This window comes from Saccostrea cucullata, unplaced genomic scaffold, assembly GCF_032062105.1.
Source record: "Saccostrea cucullata isolate Sc308-1 unplaced genomic scaffold, CSIRO_AGI_Scuc_v1 ctg1162, whole genome shotgun sequence".
NCBI classification, from domain to species: Eukaryota; Metazoa; Mollusca; class Bivalvia; order Ostreida; family Ostreidae; genus Saccostrea; species Saccostrea cuccullata.
Window position 1 is genome coordinate 190546 of NW_026923682.1, and position 21699 is coordinate 212244.

The following is a 21699-nucleotide window of genomic DNA, read 5'->3' on the forward strand; positions in this document are numbered from 1 at the left end:
CAAATGACCTTGGGTCAAGGTCATGACATACCCTTGGCTCATGGGCAATCGTTTTGTGAAATGAGAACCTACTAAGTTTATCCAAAAGAAAGATATAGACTGGACACGAATTATGATATTTTTCTTCCAGTGACCTTGAATTTCACATAATGAACTTGACTTAAGGTCCTTAGGCCAGGAGGAATCTTTGTGTGAAATGAGAACCTACCAAGGTTATCCATGAAAAAGATATGGACCGGACACAAATGATGAAATTTTTCTTCGTGACCCTGAACTTCCCCAAATGACCTTGAGTCAGTCATTACACACCCTTAGGTTATGAGAAATCTCTGTGTGAAATTAGAACCAACCAAATTTATCCATAAGAAAGATATGGACAGGACATACAATGATTTTTTTCTCGCAGTGACCTTGAACTTCCCCGAATGACCTTGGTTCAAAGTCGTGACACACCCTTAGGTTATGAGCAATCTTTATGTGAAATAAGAACTAAGTTTATCCATAAGAAATATGTGGACCGGACACGAGTTATGAAATTTTTTCTTCCAGTAACCTTGAACTTCCCTAAATGACCTCGGTTTAAGGTCATTGCACACCCTTAGGTCAGGAGGAATCACTGTGTGAAATTAGAACGTACCAAGTTTATCCATAAGAAAGGTATGGACCGGACACTAATTATGAAATTTTTCTTCCAGTGACCTTGAACTTCCCAAAATGACCTTGGTTCAAAGTCATGACAAATCTTAGGTCATGTGCAATCTTTGTGTGAAATAAGAACTTTCCAGATTTATCTATAAGAAAGATAAGGACCGGACAAGAATTATGAATTTTTCTTCCGGTGACCTTGAACTTCCGCAAATGACCTTGGGTCAAAGTCATGACAAACCCTTACGTCATGATCAATCTTTGAGTGGAGTAGTAGATTCTAATGTTCCTCAGTAAGAAAGATTTGTACCGGAAACGTTTACACAGACAGACGGAAAAAGTGATTCCTATATACCCCCAAACGTCGTTTGCGGGGGTTATAACAAGGTTGTAGATTTAACTCGAATTTCCTCCATACAAACATGTCATTGACTGATAGAGCTCACTTTCTCGCTATGAAATTGATTATTACTTGTTAGGCGAAGATCCGGCTGTTGTTTTCTTTTGTTTCTCTTTAAAAGCAATCCTGCTGATTTATGCATAATGAATCCGTTACTTTGTTTTCACTGTTTAAAACATCGCATATTTCATCTATTTTTAAGGCGTTTTTAAGGTCTGGGTCGTACATAAATATACCTGTACAACTCTTCCCTAGAGTAAAACGGTCGAAACAATGGAGGCTTTTTATTTTTTGTATATAGTGAGTCATCAAAAAATGGTGTAATGAGCCTCCTTAAAATTAAAACAGATTAATTCTTGACGGTTCTATTTATTTACACATATGAAGTTCCTTAAATCAAAGGATAGGTCCAAGTCCGAAAAAATATGTTGCAGATAATTTATGTAACTTAAATTAGTATGTAAGTTTGACAACAGCATTTTGAATACCTTAAACTGTGGTACATGCACATTATTTAGGAAAAGTTTTATTAAAGTCAAAGGAAAAGTCAATTTAAAAAAAAGTTGAATAGCTTTAATCGATACTTTCGTTCTGTATTACATGTAAAGTTTGATAAGACTATCTCCAATAGTTTATTATACCGCCACTCCGAGGTAAGGGGTATACTGTTTTACCCTCGTGTGTCTGTCCGTAACAAGTTTTGGTCACTGTTTTCTCAGCAACTACTTATCGCAGATGTTTGAAATTTGAGCACATCCTTTGCTGAAGAATGTCATATGGTGGGATTCCATTTTGTGTAATCCGACTTCAATTTCTTATTTATCCGTATGTCTATCCATACAATGCATGTACATATCAAATTTTCGTCGCAGTTTTCTCAGCATCAATTCATCGCAGATGCTTAAAATTTTAGCACATTCTTTGCTAAAGCATACCATATGTTGGGGATAATTTTTGTACAAATCTGATGTCAACTCCTGTTTATCTGTGCGTCTGTCTGTAACTGAACTTGCTTATGTATACTTATATTACAGCGGGGGGTAGTACTAGTGAGCATTGGTTCACAATATTCTTGTTTGAAACAGAGCAAAACACTAATGTGAAGATGATAAGACAAGTTCAAAGGAAAAGTCAAGGTTTCAAGAGTACATTTGTAGAATTTACATCAACAAATTTGAATAATTTACATTAACACATATAAGCATATAAAGTATAATAAGTTTCCTTTATATACTTGCTAGGACCTTTTTCTTAAAGTAGGGTTAAATTCAAAGGAAAAAAACAAGGTTAAAAACTGATGATGTAGTTGAATAGCTAACATTAGTTTGTATCATTATCCTAAATTTTATATAGACATCTTGACTGGTTTTCTTAAAACTGAGCTGAACACAAATAAAGAAAAATAAGGTCAAGGGCAAAGATATCGTCAAGGTAAAATAAAATGTTGATGTAGATCTCATAAATTTTTTTCAGGTCAAAAAATGATAAAAATATCTTAAACAGGTTCTTTGAAACTGATCTAAAGCGTGACGAAAAGACAGACTGAAGGACAGAACAACAGAAGGCGGTCATATTCATGGCGGGCCGAAAAAGGCCTACATTACTGGTTTCAGATAGAATTTTTTAAAAAAAGAAGATGATTTATATAATAGATAAGCTTTCTCATACAAGAAAACCGCATGACCACATGAAAATATCGCTATCCTGGACATTTCGACGCTTCTTTTCACATTAAAACTCTAAGTTATTGTTTTAGTTCAGACAAAGCAATTGTGACATCTTTAATATTGAGGGGAAAAATAATATCTACTTATGACTCTGTTTTCTCTCAGTAGATAAAAATTTGTTAATGATGTATTTCTAACAGGTTCTTCAAAGGAAAATGAAACGACACAAAAAGCTCACAAGAAGTATTGATGGAAGGACCTCCAAGGTCAGATAGAAATTGTGGTTTATAACAACTCGTTCTTCTTTCTAAATATGCTTTTTCTTTTTGCTTAGACTGATTACAGTCTTTCTTTTGTTTTAGTTTTTTTCAATAATTTGAGTAAAGTGCACCGAGATTAATAAATATGAATTTGAAGTTTCAAATTTAAATAATGAAGGCTTATGATTTTTTTTATTTTTTTCTCTTTGTAGATCATGTCAGAGGTTATGCAAATAAAGAAAAATATAAGAGACTTGCATCAAGCGAGTGAGTTCAAAATGCTTTTTATAGACAAGTTAGATCTAAATGATTAAACAATGAATCTGAATTTGTTAAACGAAATAAAAATTACAAATAGGAACTTTTTTTAAGTGCACTTTAAAAATTTATCCTTCATAATTCCGTCATACATGTACAACAAACACTAAGGAACATTTGAACAACGAAAATCCAGAAAAGGTGTAATTGTGTAAAAAAAAAAATTAAACTAACAAAATTACTTAAGTCAGCAAGAAAACCGTAAGTCCATTACAATTCTTATTAATAAGTATTGTAGAACCTGACTGAAATTTGCTCAAATTTGATAATCAAACATATGTCTGAAATACATAAAATAAATGTATATTTTTAGTTTCTCCAAAAACTATGCCACAGGAAAATGAAAGAAGTGAATCAAGAGCGTTCAATGACACCTGGGGTGCAGGTAAGATTACTATTGTATTCCTAACCGTGGCACTTTGCACCTAAAAAATACCTATAAAATGAAAATTAAAACCATATTAAAAGCGTTTCCTATAAACGAAACGCATTAGACATATAGAATGAGACTGACAAGGAAGTAAACATATACCTGTATCATTAACTCACTTTGCACATCATTTTTAAAAGAAAAAAAATGGTCTTTTATTGAAGCCAAACTATTAACTCTTAATTGATGTATCCCCCTTGCAAGTGTTTCAAATTAATTTTCTCCCATTTTTACATCTTCAAGACGTAAGGTACAAAAATATCGATTCGTTAAATTCACGTACCTACTTCACAGACCTAAAAAGTCATTAGATTCCAGTGTGGTAAACAGTGTATCATATATCAAAGTCAACGAAAAAGGCAGATAATAAAAAAAATGTTAAAAGAATTTTTAAAATGTTTTGAGTGAATTTTATGCTTAAATGAAATGTATAATTCCACTATACTCCCTATATTTTATATACAAATGCATTGAACATAGATACATGGAGAAGACAACGTCTCATGGATATGCTGTCGGGAGAAGACTCGTTCATGGACTCCTGTTCATCGGACGATTCTGAAAAATATGGTAAGGAATATATACATATATTTATAGATTTTTGCTTCATATACATATGTATACATGTTTCATAAGTGATAAATGCATTATTATACAGTATTTTTGTCATCACAAATATAATGCAAAAAGTATACACATTAACTAAAGGGTTGTGCATATCAAATGACAGTAATAGTTATTTAAAATAACTATTTAATTTTCACTGCTTTATGGTGCAGAGTTTATTCGAAAAGCTTTATTCTTCCTATTTTATTTCAGATACAGACTAGAAACAAATTTGGCTGTAGAGTCTTTCATTAACAGCTATACCAATATTTAAAACTAAATCAAAATGTATATAAAATATCGATAATCAGTTTAATGCTTTTGTTAATTTAATTATGATTCTGCGTTTACATGTTTTTTTATGATGAGAAGATATAATGAACGTCAAGTTTCAATTTTTCTTTTAATTACGATGGTACTGTTTTGTTTTAGAATTTTACACATCGGAAATATTATTCAATAAAAAAAATCTTGACCGAAGTATAAATTTTATTATTTCTATTTATTAGATTTACATGTACACACTCTTGTTATTATATCATTATAAGTCTTAACTCTTTTACAATTAATCTTGCTAGAATTTTTTCAAACAAAAACAAAAACTATATACCTTTTATAATTGTAATTATACTGGTATTTTAAAAATGGTACATGTATGTTAATTATTGACCATTTGGGAAAAAAATGTAAAACATTATATATATTTGTTAAATTTAAATTATTATACAACATTTGCTGTTTTTCTCTCGGTCAGTACGATGGTTTAGCCACCTAGAGAGTACAATATTGTACTTCGAAAGTAGCTCAATCATCGTATTGACTAAAAAGACTGCAATAATTGTTTTATTATATGATTTAAAGATTAACTGCATGATCTATATTTAAAGAAATGTTGAGAAAAAATGCATATATTCAACTTGAAAATTACGTGGATGTGAATATATTTTTCTACATTGCTGAATCAAAGCCAAGTAGAGAGATAGGAAATATTCAATCATTTACCCAATAATAAATGTTGTTATACAACTATTACTATTTTTATTAATTTTCCACCGTCAATGTATGCATTTATTATATAGCTAATAAATAGTCTCTAATAAAATACTACCAAAAGTCTAGGGAATTTTACCGTACAATATATTGACGTTTTATTGAACGCTGAGTTTATATTACGTAAACGAGTATGCCCGAAACATTCCGAATACGAGCGTTCAATATCGCACGCCCCGTTGTAAACAAAAAAAAGTCGTCTGGTCGAAATCTCAGAGTTAAATTAAAGAAAGGAAGTGGCATCTAGGTAAGATGTTTTATTTTTTACACAATAATAAAATTTATTTATTTGTATTTATGAAAAATTTAGTACGTATTAGACCCATAAAAACCTAAATAAGCAAATCATAAGCTTGGTAGGGTCTTCGGAATGATGCGATATTGAACACTTAAGACATGCGTTACTTTGAATATGGATACTAAAAATCATTAATTCGAGATTTTTTTAGTTTGAATAATATATACATAATATTATAAATTATGACGAAATGTTCAAGCTACATAATAAAGGAGTTATTGAACTTGTGCATTTGTACAGCCAATATTCACAAATATAAGATCAATTATCCTCTATATATAATATACTATTTAACCGTGAGATGGTAAAGGAAATTACTGTCCAAATTTTTTTCATGGATAATGGCATCAAATTTTAAAAACTTTGTATTTTTTTTAAATCGTTAGTTTTGTTACTTGGGGGGGGGGGGGTATGTTCAATATATGAGTGAATAAGTTGGAATTTGCATATCTCAGCTATCTTGAATTTCCCCCTACAATATGTTTTGGAGGATTAAATAGGGTTATCGCTTAACCTGCATCCAGTGCCGGTTGGTCGGATTTCCTCCAACGTATCGTTACAAAAAATGCTTTATTGTTAAAAAAAACAAACAAACATAACAAAACATCGTATTATTTGTTTAGTTAATTTTAATCTGAAATTCTGAAGCGTTCAGGGATATTTTTACAATATCAGAAGATGGCTAAAGAAATTTATTTCCTTTGCTATCGAATTTAAATGAAATTCATTGTTTTAAGCCACTTTACCAGGACCAATTCTCATCAAAAATTAAGACAAAGAAATCACAGGGAAATTATAACCTTTACAAAGCTTTGAATGAGTAACATTTAATCCTGCATTCGAGTATACAGATTGAATATTGACTACTAATATGGTAATATTTATATATGTATATGAAAGCTATTTTTCTAAGGATGTATTTATTTTATGTCCAAGCGTTCGATTTGGAGTTCTCTCACACATGTACGAGAATCTAGTTTCATACCTCTATATCAATTCCCTTGCAGTGAATATTTTTGTCATTGAACAAACAATTGTGTACTGTATGTAAAACTCTCCTTTGATGAAATTGAATGACGAATGAACAGGTTTTAAGAAAAAGGTATGGTTTCAATACAAATCGCGTTCGCTATGATTTTCTGAGAAAACAAAACTGATGTAAAAGAAAAAAACATGAAATCTAGTGCTTTCTGAATCTTGAAATACCAAGCAGATAAATCGTAAAAATCATTTTTCTTACATGCATTTCTAAGTGATTTATACGACGTCATAAACATTTTTCCCCCATTTTCTTGAAAAGTTTCAGAAGACACTTTTTTCAATGGATTTCTTTTTTCAGATAATATTGTCCACGGATATCGCCGATAAAGAATTTGATATATGGGATTTCTTTTTATTGAATTTTGCACAACATATCCAAAACTTAAAAGTGACTTACGGCCGTGGACACTGTTTTATGAAGGAACATTACCCTTAAAATTGGCCACTTTGAGGCTTTTTCTGTTTAAATCAAGAAATACATTATTTTTATGACGTCGTATTTCAAGAATCGTACTCTTCAAGCCATATTATTCTTGATTAATCAGTCAAAAACTCAACTAATATTTAAGCCACTTTCAAAACTGTTTGAAAACAGAACGTATTTAGGGCACACAAAAAAGACAAAAGCGCATTCCTTCTTATGTGTTTTCAAACGAAACAACTCCCCCTAGAATTTGTATCCTTCATTTGTTTTAATAAACGAAACAGAAATAATGTAATTATTCATCCATATTAACTTCAACTCTTCCAAATTATTCATTAAAATTATCCATGTTTTATTACAACAAGGTATCTATCGTGTTTTTATTCGAGGAAATTCAAACTAAAACTGTTTACAGTAAACATTTTCCTACGTGGGGTGAAATCCTTGCATTAATTTCAGTACATTGTCTATATTTTCATTTTGATACTCACTTTAATTTGTTTCACCCAAAGCTTTCAGTTCTTGAGTCCATTAGAACTCTTTGTAAATATTTCTGCTTTTGTGTGGGAATTACTCAGCTAAGGGGAGAAAAATCAGACTCCTACATTTTTAGTGTTTTTTATATTAGTAACTTTTGAAAACGGATACTTTTTTCAAAGATAAGAAAATTTTTACTGTCGTAATAAATTTTGTAGACAAGTAATCCAAATATTATGTTGCCGATTGTAAAAGGCAATGTATAGTAGCACTAAAACTATAAGATTTTTGTAAAAACAATCCATTGTATATCACTAAAATAATTTTTAAGAATTCATTAACGTTTAATAAATAAATAAAGAAATTTAAGGAGTTTGTCTTTTTTCTTCTTATTTTTATGAGGTGTTTGCTTTATTGCAATTGCACAAATGATCTGAAAACAGATTTGGTGTTCCAAATGAAATAATAATCAAAACATACATTCTATTTTTTTTTCATTAGTTACAACGAGGTCATATTGCTCGTGATTTTGAAGCTTTAAAATTAAGTCAAATTCAACGTTATCTTAAAAGAACCAAACTGAATTTAAATTATATCTATTTACATAGGATTCCGAAACTTCATAAAAATCCTTACAAACAAAAAACGCGTCCCAGTAAGTGCTCAACAAAGCTTTTTTCTTTACTCCTCACTTAGATTTAAACAACAGTGAAGGAGAAAGAGTACTGTGAAACCATATATTCAAGAAGTCATGTAAATCAGATGTGAATACCACATAGTCGCGGACACATCTGTTTCATATTTGGATTTTTTACTTGAAAAAGACGTTAATGGTAGTCTAACAACCAAGCTCTATGATGAACGAGATGAATGTAACTTTACAATTGTTAACCTTCCTTACCTGTTCAGCAATATACCTTTATCACCAACGGAAGGAGTTTATATATCTCAATTGATTAAAATTTAGCACAAATGTTTAACTTATTTATCATGTACGTAGTTACCGATATTGCACAATATTTAATTAAATTTTTAATATAAATAATATCATTTTGACCTCATTAAATTTCTATTTCATCGTTCTTCTCCGTGTTTAGTTAAAAGAATAAGATACTTCATTGATGCATTTAATTGTAGAAATATCTATTTTATAGATGAAGCACAACAATGCACACATAAAATACAAGGCATCTAAATTTCTTGGTCCTAACAAGCGTCAGAGAAAGTTAAAATATTGAATATAGTCCGTTCCCTATTCATTTGATTCCGATATTTCAGGTAAAGAAAGCAAACATTTTGTAAAGATTAAAACGATATATTTTACAAGGTATATTTACAAAACATGTTTTATTTTTCCCATTTTTTTTTCCATTTCAATAATCGAAATACTTGATACTTATCAAAGTGATAACAACATGTCGTTTAAGATCCACCCAAAACTGACAAATACAGAATTCCCATATTGAAGGAAGAATCGAGATCACGCAAAGAAAAAAATTCTTCTTTTGTTGGCTGCATTTGGCTAGGGTTTATGAGGAGAGAGGGTAGCGGTAGAGGGAAACCCACAGCTAGCGATGATACTCATCACTTATACAGGGTGTCCCAAAACATGTTACACTTTAATCATCTATAACTTTATCAAACCAAAAGTATTCACAAAAATATTTTTTCAATATTTAATGTATAAGCATACATTTTATCTGACAAACTTTCGAGAAATTCTGTTAAAGAGTAGTCAGGTAATCATATGATGTCCTTATGAAGTCATCATATTTTTAATATGGCACGTTCATGTGAAAAGCTGGTAGAGATTTTAAAACTTTACTATCGGTCTAAAATTGCTACTTTAGTCATTAGTACCATGAAAAATTAACATCCTGTAATGAAAGTGCTCAACAGAATACTAATTTACAGATTTGTGAGGGAGTTTGAACTTATAGGCACCATAATGATAAATGACTTAAAAGACCAAGAAAAGACCGATCCAAAAGAGAACATTAATACCGCTGATAGAGTTATTTCTGAAACTTGACAGAAATCCTTTAGACAGGTCCTGTATGAACAAGATAGCATCTTTGGTAAATCTAGTTTTCATAAAATACCCAAATGTGATTTTAAAATTGATTCCTTAAAAGATATGAATTGTAGTGCAGCATCTGAAAGAGACAGAAATTGGAAGTCGTTTGAGTTTGCCCATTGCATTTCAATTAGACCCGACTCTGAAAATTCAACAGATGCATGGAGGTCATCACTTCCATTTTAACAATATTGTTAAAGAAAATCTTAGATTTCATTGTACGGTAAAACCGTTTTAATGTGAAAAAAAAAACTTCTGAACTCTTAGAATGTTATTTTTAAAGCTTTGTAAAAAAAAAAAACTTCAGAAATTATGTTCAAACAATGTTTATTCAAAAGGACATCATTTGGAACATGTTGTAAAATGACATATGTTATTCTAAAGAAAAAACATAGGTAATCAGAGATTACAAAGCTCACCTCAACGAATGTTGTCTTTAAGTAATGCTACGTTTACACTATGTTCCCGGCAGCCACGGCAATCACGTTTCAGGCCACCGTGGAGAAAACGGGACGGGCGTGAGAAAACTTGGGGCAACGGGGTGGGCAAACGTAACTCATCGCGATTGCCGTGGATGCCGTGCCAGATTTTTAAACTGTCAAAAAATTTGCCACGGCGGCCAGTTGCAGATGTGAAACTTAGTAGGTCGTAGTAAAACGGAATAAACGCAACACAACGCGACAGCACTTAATAGACCGTAACAGAACTTGGAGGCAGTCCGCAGTGGGACTTTTTGAGACGTTTTGCTGAGTTTAGTCCGCGTTCTATCCAGGCTAGTTCACGGTTGTTGTCCGTTTTATCACGTTCTGCCACGTTTCATCACGGTCCTCATGGCAAACTAGGGTGTATGGTAGCCGTTTCCTCGCGTTCAATCGCGGTTCGTCCCGGCATGTTACGGTTTATGGTCCCGGTGCGTTGCGTTCTACAACGGTCTGACACGGCGCACGCGGTCTGAGAGGAAGCATATAAAAGCCGGGCACTGCAGAGAAGCTTCATTCGTCTTATTCGTCTCATTCCTAGTTGCTGCACTCCTGCCTTCCCTCTCGGTAACTGCTGCTGGTTCTCTTCATTTTGACTAAGTGATTTTAGGTATGCCAGCAAACACGCGAAAATAAAATCTTCGTCTTGGGAATTCTTGATGTTTTATCTTCGAGAGGTCATGATACAATGATTGTTTCTGGTTAGGAGACCTTCTCTGGTACAATCATGATCCATAGCTTCCCGGCGTCCGTGTTTCATACGTAGAAAGACTTGATAGAACGTGAGAAACGTATAAGAACTTCATAAGAACGCGAGAAACGAGAGGGGACCTATCAGAACGTAAGAGGCCTGGGGGGAACGTGCTGGCATACGTGGCAGAACCGTAGTGCGCCGTGGAGCCTCCGGCACTCCACGGCAACTTCTTCCTACGGCCCATCACGGATTCCGTAGAAGACCGTAGAAGATCGCAAAAGAACTTGTCAAGACTTGGATATAGAGGGGAAAATAACCAAAATCTCACGGCGCACTACGTTTTGGGCAAACGGGGCTGCCGTGGCTGCCGGGAACATAGCGTAAACGTAGCATAAGGCAAAGTCACACAATTACCCAACAAAAAGTGTACATCCGAAAATGCAAAATTTATGCAATTTTGATCTTATACTTTGGAACAGACCTATATAAAAACTTCAAACTAGTTCTTCATCACGAAAATGTGATCAAAATCCAGCATCTGAAACAAGTTTAAGAGTTTTCATCCCTTGATGCATCATTTGGGCAAGATTGGTTTATTTAAGCCTTATAGTTTCTTGGTGATAGACCTGCACCCATAACTTTTACCTGGTCCATTATCTGGAAAATGTATGTCGAATTCAGCATCCGTAGCAAGTCCATAAATATGCATCCTAAGATGTATCATCCATGCGCGTTTGCACATCATAGGGCTAATCGTTACTTAGAAATGAAACCTGCATAAAAATTTCAACTCTTCACTCATCCAGAAAAAAGTGTAGGTCAGATTCAGCATCTGAAGCCAGCCTGGTAGAATGTAACCTTAGATGTATCATCCATGCAAGTTTGGTCATTAAAGAGCTCATAGTTACTTGGAAATGAATCCTGCATTAAAAACATTAACCTGTTCACTCATCCAGAAAATATAGGGCAGATTCAGCATCCGAAGCAAGTCTGGTAGTATGCATCCTAAGATGTATCATCCATGCAAGTTTAGTCATTATAGGCTCATTGTTACTTGGAAATGAAACCTGCCCCATAAACTGTAACCTGTTCACTCATCCAGAAAATGTAGGTCAGATTCAGCATCCGAAGCAAGTCTGGTAGTATGCATCCTAAATTGTATCATCTATGCAAGTTTGGTCAACATAGGACTTAGAGTTCCTTGGAAATGAGACTTGCACCAAAAAATTAACCTGTTTACTCAACCGGAAAATGTAGGTCAGATTCAGCATCCGAAGCAAGTCTGGTAGTTTATATCCTTAGATGTATCATCAATGCAAGTTTGGTCAACATAGGACTTCTAGTTACTCGGAAATGAGATCTGCACCAAAATCATTAACCTGTGCACTCACTCGGAAAATGTAGGTCAGATTCAGCATCCGAAGCAAGTCTGGTAGTGTACATCCTTAGATGTATCATCACTGCAAGTTTGGTCAACATAGGACTTCTAGTTACTCGGAAATGAGACCTGCACCAAAAACATTAACCTGTTCACTCAACCGGAAAATTTAGGTCAGATTCAGCATCCGAAGCAAGTATGGTAGTGTACATCCTTAAATGTACCATCAAGGCAAGTTTGGTCAACATAGGGCTTATATTTCCTTGGAAATGAGACCTACACCAAAAACTGCACCAAAAATTGTTAACCTGCTCCAAAAACATTTACCTGGTCATTCCTTTGCTGAAATTGCAGCATCTGAAACTTTGACTTGTACAATGAAACACACTAGATGCATCTTCCATGCATGTCTACTCAATATAGGACATAGAAGTACTTAAAAAGAAAACTGCTCCAAAAAACTTAACCTTAACCTGGGACGCCGACACAGACGGTATTACATAAGCTCCCCCAACTTCGCTGAGGTGAGCTAAAAATGTAAATGATTAATAAGGAAACTGTGAAAAATGAATCCTTCACAAAAAATCTAACAATTTCATTATGTATTTTGAATTTCATTACTGTAACTTGAGGCATAACGTTTTTATAACGGATTAAAAGTGTACCATAGGCTTTGGGACACCCTGAATATAGCTCGTATTAGAATTTTTTGAACAGCCTAAAATATTTTTTAAACGTTTATATTATGCTGCTTTACTACTGTTGAAATTTGAGCAATGCGACATTAAGAAAACTGTAATTGTTTAAAATAACATCAAAAAATTCACTATTTTAAATAATTAACTTATGCGGTTTATTAAAAAAACAAGCTAATTCAGAGAATTTGTGTCCCCCGCTTAAAGAAAAAGTAAAACATGCGCAGTTCGGGGGGAGGGCGGGGGGGAGTCGGATCCCCCTCACTGAATTTGTAGAATTAGAATTATTAAATGTATACATGCATGTATACTGAAGCAAATAAAATATATCATTATGGATATAAAAATTTAATTGCTTATTCTTTATTATGTGTGTAGAAGATTCTTTTTATATGGAATATTTATCACACTGTAATGATGATTTTATGAGTTTGTACAAGTCAGACCTCGTAAATTTTTCATTTCGCGTGCTGAATACTATTATTTAGTTTTAAAAAAAGTATTTAAAACAAGAGGCCCATGGGCCACATCGCTCACCTGAGTAACTTGGGTGATGCAGTTCTTTACCAGATTTCCCCTCTTGCTATACCTATCATGCCCCCCTACCCCCTTCCTTTTCATGATTTTAACACTTTAGAATCTATACTACCACATGCAGGATGCTTCAACATAAGTTTCAGCTTTCCTGGCCCAGTTGTTTTCGAGAAGAAGATTCTTAAAAGATTCTTCCTAAATATACCTACGTAAAACTTGGATTCCCTATTGTGGCCCCGCCCTACCCCCGGGGGTCATGATTTTAACAATTTAATATTTACACTACCCAAAGATGCTTCCACATAAGTTTCAGCTTTCCTGGCCCAGTGGTTCTTGAGAAGAAGATTTTTAAAGATTTGTTCTATACATTTCTATGTAAAACTTGGATTCCCTATTGTGGCCCCGCCCTACCCGGGGGTCATGATTTTAACAATTTAATATCTACACTACCCAAGGATGCTTCCACATAAGTTTCAGCTTTCCTGACCCAGTGGTTCTTGAGAAGAAGATTTTTAAAGATTTGTTCTATATATTTCTATGTAGAACTTGGATTTCCTATTGTGGCCCCGCCCTACCCCCGGGGGTCATGACTTTAACAATTTAATATCTACACTACCTTAGGATGTTTACACATAAGTTTCAGCTTTCCTGGCCCAGTGGTTCTTGAGAAGATTTTTAAAGATTTAAAACTTGGATTCCCTATTGTGGCCCCGCCCTACCCCCGGGGGTCATGATTTTAACAATTTAATATCTACACTGCCTTAGGATGCTTCCACATAAGTGTCAGCTTTCCTGGCCCAGTGGTTCTTGAGAAGAATATTTTTTTATTCTTGTCTTTTCTTGATTATCTCCCCTTGTAAGGGGGGACTTGGCCCTTTATTTTAACAATTTAAACTCCTCTTTATCCAAGGATGCTTTGTACCAAGTTTGGTTAAAATTGGTCCATTGGTTCTTGAGAAGAAGTCGAAATTGTGAAAAGTTTACGGACTGACAGACGGACGGACGGACGACGGACAAAATGTGATCAGAAAAGCTCAATGGAGCCTTTGGTTCAGGTGAGCTAAAAAAAAAAGTTGTCCGTCCGGGACTTGAACTCGGGACCTCTCACATTGGAAGCGAGAAACATACCACTAGACCACGGAATCGCTTTACACGGAGTCAAGTATATGCAGAAGTGAAGTCACATACATGTACATGTATATATTCATGTTCGGTACTGTCAAACTTTTACACAATCCATGGTGTTTGATTTATTTAGCCTTTATTAAACAGTTCTAACAGATGTAATAAGAACATAAAGTCCGCCGAGAACCTGTTTTATACGCAATAACTCTCTTCATGCCCCTGTGCTAAAAATAGCGACATGTAATACTATAAATACTAATGAAACAAACGGGGCGGGGCACTTTGAGGGGGGGGGGGGTGAGAGAGGTCCTAAGGAGTTTTGGTATAAAATTACATTGAATAAGCTCAAAATATTCTTGAAATATCGCCCGGAAATGATAGTGTTACACACAGAGAGAATGTGTAAATTTACGACCTTGAAATCAATAGGGGTATTTATTAGGCCACAGGGAGTTGTTATGTAAAATTTCATTGCAATAGCTCAATTGGTTCTAGAGATGTCGTGTGGAAAACGAAAGTATTATAACAGACAGAATTTGCTTATTTATGACCTTGACCTTTGACTCAAAATCAATAGGGTTCTTCTTTGGTCCATAGGGAGTCGCTATGATAAATTTCATTGCAAAAGCTCAAAGGGTTCTCGAGATATCGTGTGGAAACGAAAGTGTTACAGATGGACAGAAAGACGGACGGACGGACGGACAAACCCAAATAAATATCCCCCACTTTTCAAGCGGGGGACAAAAAACTATAATTCCATTGCAGCAGATATAAAAATTAACTTAGAAAGTTCTTGTTCCACTGCAACTCGTGCCCAATCCCTTCCAATTTATCACTCCATTACAGAAGGCTCGTATGACCGAGTTCCACATTCAGCTGTGAAAAAAAAGAGCTCTATGGACCTTATAGGTAACTTGAGCATAATATAACAACTTCCCAACAATCAAATTTGGTTCTTTTTTGAAACCAGAGGCCATGACATTCATAATTTGAATGAAGCACTACTGCTCATCATCATTCTTAGTTTGTTTACTTAATACTCAGAGTACGTCAATAGACATAGCAGGAGCAGTTTCCCTTACTTCCATTACTTACATGTATGAACCAGCAAACGGAGTTTATGTATCTCAGTTATTCGATACGCATGAACATGCTCTACGTATGAACAATTTCTAAAACGGGATAAATTATTGACAAACAAGTTGATGAAACAAGAAACAAGAATATCAGCAGTCTCGTTTTGAAGTAATCATTTCGTAAGGTCTATGGTCAATACATTGACCTTGTCAGAAAAAACAATATATCATTGAGTCAAATGCTGAGTAACGTTTTTTCAAATTCTAATTGTTAGTCCATTAATTATACATTGAATTGACGACCGATTTTCCCGTTATTTCCCGATCGTGACAAGCAGCACACGACGGGTGTGACCGGTCGGCAGGGGATGCTTACTCCTCCATGGCAACTGATCCCACCTTTGATGATTTGGAGGTCCCCGTTTGCTCAGCTCATGTTTTGTATCGTTTTATGGGCTTTTAATCTTGAATACCGTTCGTTATCTCCATATGCTTCATTCACTATAAGAAATATATGCTTCATTCACTATAAGAAATATATACATGCTGCCCCGCCCTAACACCAGAAACCATGGCCCTGGGGCCGTGAAATTCACAATAATGGACGAGGCGCACTTTCTTTTCATAACTAGTAATTTTTGTTGAATATCAAGTAGTAGAGAAGATTTTCAAAAAATATTGAATTTTCACTATATCATCTACCCCTACTTTTGAACCCCTGATCCTACTGCATAGACATCTATAAAAGACAAGAAAAGTCTAAAGAAATGAAAGATATTTAGAAATAATGAAAGGCATAACAGGTTTGAAATCTGGTTTTCAAGTCACTTAATTGATATTTCTATGTCAAGAACCTTGACATACTTTTTACAAAGCCAGTATACTTTAACAAGTTTACCTTTATATAACTTCTGTCGTTCTGCTGGATTCAACACAGAACAGGTTTTATAAAACACCATCAAGTTCAAGTTCCAATATTATTGATCAACAATCCGACGTCCAGAAAAAACATAGCAGGTCATCTTGATAAACCGATTTTTGGCTGTCACCCCTTAAAAAATAGGGAAATAAAAACTGCACATTTACATGTGCATGTATCACTTTTTAATTTAAGATAAACAAGTAAATTTCAAGAATTGTGGTCCCCTGCTTTCGGTGTCTTTGTGGGTGAGATGTCATTTTATGACATATTGTGTCAAATATGACCGCCCTATTATATGTCATTTAGAAATTATCACTGAAGTTGATTTTAAAGATATATGGTCAATCGTGAAGGCCAAGGTAGAAGGGTCAGAAATCATAGCATGCTCGGAAATATCTTGTTAAAGGTAATGCACATGTCAAATATGAAAGTCCTATCTCTTTTCAATATAAGGAACAAGATGTGTTTGTGAAACACTGATGACCACATATGGCAACAAAGCGAAGATTTAACTTATCTTAAATGCAAATTATATATACTATTACCAAAAATCGGGTCTTCTTACAAGAAATACGACAGTGAAATACGAAATCATTAGCACCACCTGTTCAAAAGTTATGGCCAAGGATAATTATTTGAAAGGTAGGTCAAACTCCAAGGTCAAAGGGTCTAAGTTGTTGGTTTCTTAAGAAAGGTCTTGTCTTAAGTAATACATATGTGAGGGATGAAAACCCTAACCGTAACCGTTCAAAAAATGTGGCCATGCAAGGTTAAAATTTTTTTAAAAATTAGTTTATTTAATACCCAGGAGCAGAGAAGAAGATTTTCAAAGAATTCATGTATTTTCACTATATAATCAATACAGCCCCGCCCTAACACCAGAACCCTAGACCCTGGGGCCATAAAATTCACAATTTTGGTAGAGGCACTATTGCTCATCAAAACTATGTACTTAGTTGGTTTATTTAATACCCAGGAGCAGAGAAGAAGATTTTCAAAGAAATAATGCATTTTCACTAACTTCTTATTTAGCCCCACCCTAGCACTAGAACCCCTGACCCCAGGGCCATGAATTTCACAATTTTGGTAGAGGACTCAATGCTGATTACAATCATGCAAACGGTTTGACAGCTTGATGTCCAGGAGTAATGAGAAGATTTTTAAAGATTGCATTAATTTTAGTGGTTTTGGCCCCACCCCTTAGGCCCCAGGGGGGCAGGGATCATGAAATTCACAACTTTTGTTCCCCTTCACCCATAGATGCTTTGTGCCAAATTTGGTTGAAATCGGTTCAGTGGTTGCAGAGAAGAAGCTGAAAATGTTCAAATGTTAACGCACGACGAACGACGCACGACGACGGACGAAAACAGATAGCAATAGGTCAGGTGACCTAAAAACTGTGTAACGTACGTTTTTATGCGAAAGGTAAAATTTAATGTTCTAAAAAAGGGGACCTGTCGCTTTTTTTGATAGTTAATGAAAAGCAGCTTTATATATTAAATATGAAAAACATATATATTTTTGAATATGTACTTCATCACGTATATTTTGTATATCGTAATTTATAACGGGAAAGAACATTCTGATGTATAATCTTTTGAATGTTTAGTTAACCTTCAATTCGGAATAACTACTCTCACCTCAATTCCCACGCATCAAAACTTAAACTTATATGTATAGAGCGAGCAGCCCGGTCCTCCGGGCTGCAGTAACTTCTTTAATATTGCGAACATTAGAATAATTTTGGTATTATTAGAAAGAGGGAATACTTGCAAAGAAAGTTTTTTTTTAATTTTTTTTATTTGATTTACCAGTTTTTTGGTATCTTGAGTTCAACAACATGCATTATTCCAGTGATATTTGCCGCGATCGAAATCCACGTGGTACAAACACTTGTCGATTTTTCGTGGCAAAACACGTTAAAACAACTTCAGAAAATATCAAAACCAAATAGTTTATTCAATTAGATGTATTAGAAACTAATTATCTAGTAAAATATAAATAAGCAAGTTAGATGATGATAGAAAATGTTTTTAGTCGACCAGTTGAAAATATATTTTTAGGAGTTACTTTCGTATTACGATATATTAAAATGTTTGAATTTCCCCGGAAGAAAAAAAACGAGTAATCAATTGTTAAAAATACTTAAATCGTTTTTTTTTTACAATAAAGTGGGTGGTTTTGTTGTTTTGATAAAAAAAAACACATGTGAAAATATAATGAAAATCAGTCGGGGTCGTTCTACGTATACATGGCAATATCGTGAACATAAATAATATGGCGTCTTGCGACATTTTTTCAACCCAAGAATCGTCAGATATAGATACAGACAAAGAAGTTGACGACGATTCCTCCATGCCTGGATCAGATTTTGATCAGGATGATTCAGACAGCGACCATTCCTTTGGAAGTGAGGCAGACAGCCATGATAACCAGGACACAGATTCCACATTATTTGACCTTGTTAGCGACCTTAGACTGATTAGAGATCCTGACTTCTGGACTGATGTTGTGAAAGACTGATGTTCCAGACTTCGTCGATACTTAAGGTCACATTCATCAGTTCTCTTTAGATGGCAATCCTTTGTTATATTGTTTGCTCTTGTTTCCGTTAAGTCTGGTACTTGTGGACCACATTGATTCGTAAGCTGCTCAGTGTGAAGCACAGAGTTGGACCGTTACCACCATCGATGAGATGAAAGCATTCCTCGGATTACAAATTCTGATTGTGATTATTCAGCTTCCAAGATACACTATGTATTGATCATCGAACAAGTTTATCGGTAAGATATCATATTTGCACTGTGCGCAGATAGAGGGCCATGCATACCGACAACTGCCGAGCACAGGAGTTCAACAAATACGGATTGTACATGTAGCTGTTGTGTCCCAAAGAATTTTACCTGTTTACATTTTTTTCATCAATTTCTGTTCTTAAAGGGGCATGGACACAATTTCTACTGAATTTTTTGAACCAATTTTAATATTTATTATTCCTACCTAAGGCCTCATCTAATGATTAGCAAAAATTTGAACATCATTTGTTGATTAACAAACGAGATACAGAACTTAAAAGTTCTTCATAATCTAAACAAAGCTCGTGCCTTGTTTTTGTTTACAAATAGAAAATATATTTATAACAAAATGAAATTCAGCAAATCTAAAGAAACTGTTGAATCGCATTTAAATTAACTTTTATATTCAAATTATGTACTTTGAACGAACATATATATTTAGTATATATATGTAAACAAAAACATGACACAGACCTTGTTTACATAACAAAGGTTTAGAGCTATAAATCTGTCTTGTATCTCGACATCTGAGGTTAATAACGTCATAATTAAAAATCTCAAGAACTCGTAAGTAGTATAAGGGGTCTAGATGGCCGGGTCAACTGAGTGCACTTTTGGGGCTGGGGGGGATAGCCGGGTCAAGCGAGTGCAGCCCCTGGGGGGATAGCCGGGTCAAGGGAGTGCAGCCCCTGGGGGGATAGGTGGGTGAAGAGACTGCAGATTAGGGGGTCTGTGGGGGATAGCTGGGTCAACTCAGTACAACCCTTACCCTAACCCTAGGGGGCTAGGTGGGTTAGTACAGAGCCCCTATATGTCCTATACGGGGTGTGTACACTGTGTTTACATTTTTCTATATACGCTGCTACTACGATTCACAACGCTGCTACTACGATTTTGGCAGCGACTCAAAAGAATTTGATTATGACGTCACGCTTCACAGTCTAGACAGTCTAGCCTAACCAGTTCAAACTGGATTTTCTGAAAACAATAACAAAAGACAGATGATAACAAGGCAATTTTATTCAGAATTCAGAAATCTATTCTCCAAATGTTGTTTTTCGTGTCAGCAATAAAGGGAATGCGACAATATATATACACTGTATAAGTCTCTGGAAGAATTCCTTGTTTCTTTCTATGTTCGAATTCACGAAAACAGCTTTCAATCTGGTTTTTCCATCCACTTTCCTTACAATAACAACTGAGCACCCATTTGTATCTTTGATAAAATAAAAAACCATTTTTTCTTTTCAGACAGTATTGGTCCTCTCTGGTGTCATAATCTTCAGGATCCAATTCCACTCTTTTTACCAACCACACTCTTTTTTGGTATCTGGGACTAAATATTCTATGGCGTTTATAAAAATCCTGGATCGCTTCTTCTTTAGTTTTCATCCATTTTCCAAAGCTTGATCCATTGACTGACCAACAATACTCTGTTTTCTTTGTCAAATTTTTTATCTGCTCCATTTTTTTTACCTGTGTCGAATTCAGAATGCTAACGAAGTGTGAACGTCAATGTCCAGCGCTGGTTTATATACCTGCTGTGTGCCGTGTGCAAAAATACGTTTTACCTGCGTTTTCTTATATACCTGTTGCATCACCTGTAAAGGGCCGTGTGCAAAAAAAATATGCTGACTACACAGGTAATACTTGGCAGCGATTCAAGTTTGTTTAGGGCCGTGTGCAAAAAATATGCTTACCTATGCATTGTGACGTCATCCACTGTATAAATACAGGTTTTCTCCTACTTTCAGCTCATTCTACTGTCAGATCCACCTCCCTGCCTGTGGTGGGTCATGGATTCTACTAGAGAAAAACAGTTACATGCTCAGCGATTATTAGAATGGAAAAAAAGGGAAAGAGAATTAGATCGAATTCTTTATGAGAAAAGAGAGCAAGAGTTAAAGCTCCGGGAAAAAAATGCTAAAATATTACAGAGAAGAGCTCAATTAGAACAACAACGACAACAACAACTACAACGACAACGACAACTACGGGAAAGAGAATTAGATCATATTCTTGATGAAAATAAAGAGCGAGAATTAAAGCTTCGGAAAAGAAATGCCAGACTATTACAGAGAAGAGCTCAACTAGAAAAACAACGACAGCAACAGCAAAGGACTAGGGCGCATGAGGGGTCAAAGTTACCTATTCATTCACCACCCAAACCCAAGGCCATATCCCAGTATTATCGAGTCACAGTGAATCATAGGGTGCACTCTAAAAAATTTAAAGCTCAACAGGATTTTTACACTGTGATTTTTAAGGAGTTTCCAGAGGAAGAAAACAGAGGATTTGTTCGGCGATT

The 21699-nt window shown here is 34.7% G+C and overlaps 1 protein-coding gene across 1 annotated transcript in view; it reads left to right on the forward strand.

Annotated features, from left to right (window-relative positions):
• Nucleotides 1–19119, forward strand: part of LOC134264659 (transient receptor potential cation channel subfamily M member 2-like) — a 48513-nt gene extending 29394 nt beyond the window's left edge. Inside the window, exons 18-21 of the mRNA XM_062746922.1 lie at nt 2913–2978; nt 3185–3239; nt 3604–3675; nt 18905–19119. Coding sequence (XP_062602906.1) covers nt 2913–2978; nt 3185–3239; nt 3604–3675; nt 18905–19119 — 408 coding nt within the window. The remainder of the gene's footprint in view (nt 1–2912; nt 2979–3184; nt 3240–3603; nt 3676–18904) is intronic.
• Nucleotides 19120–21699: the final 2580 nt, after the last annotated feature.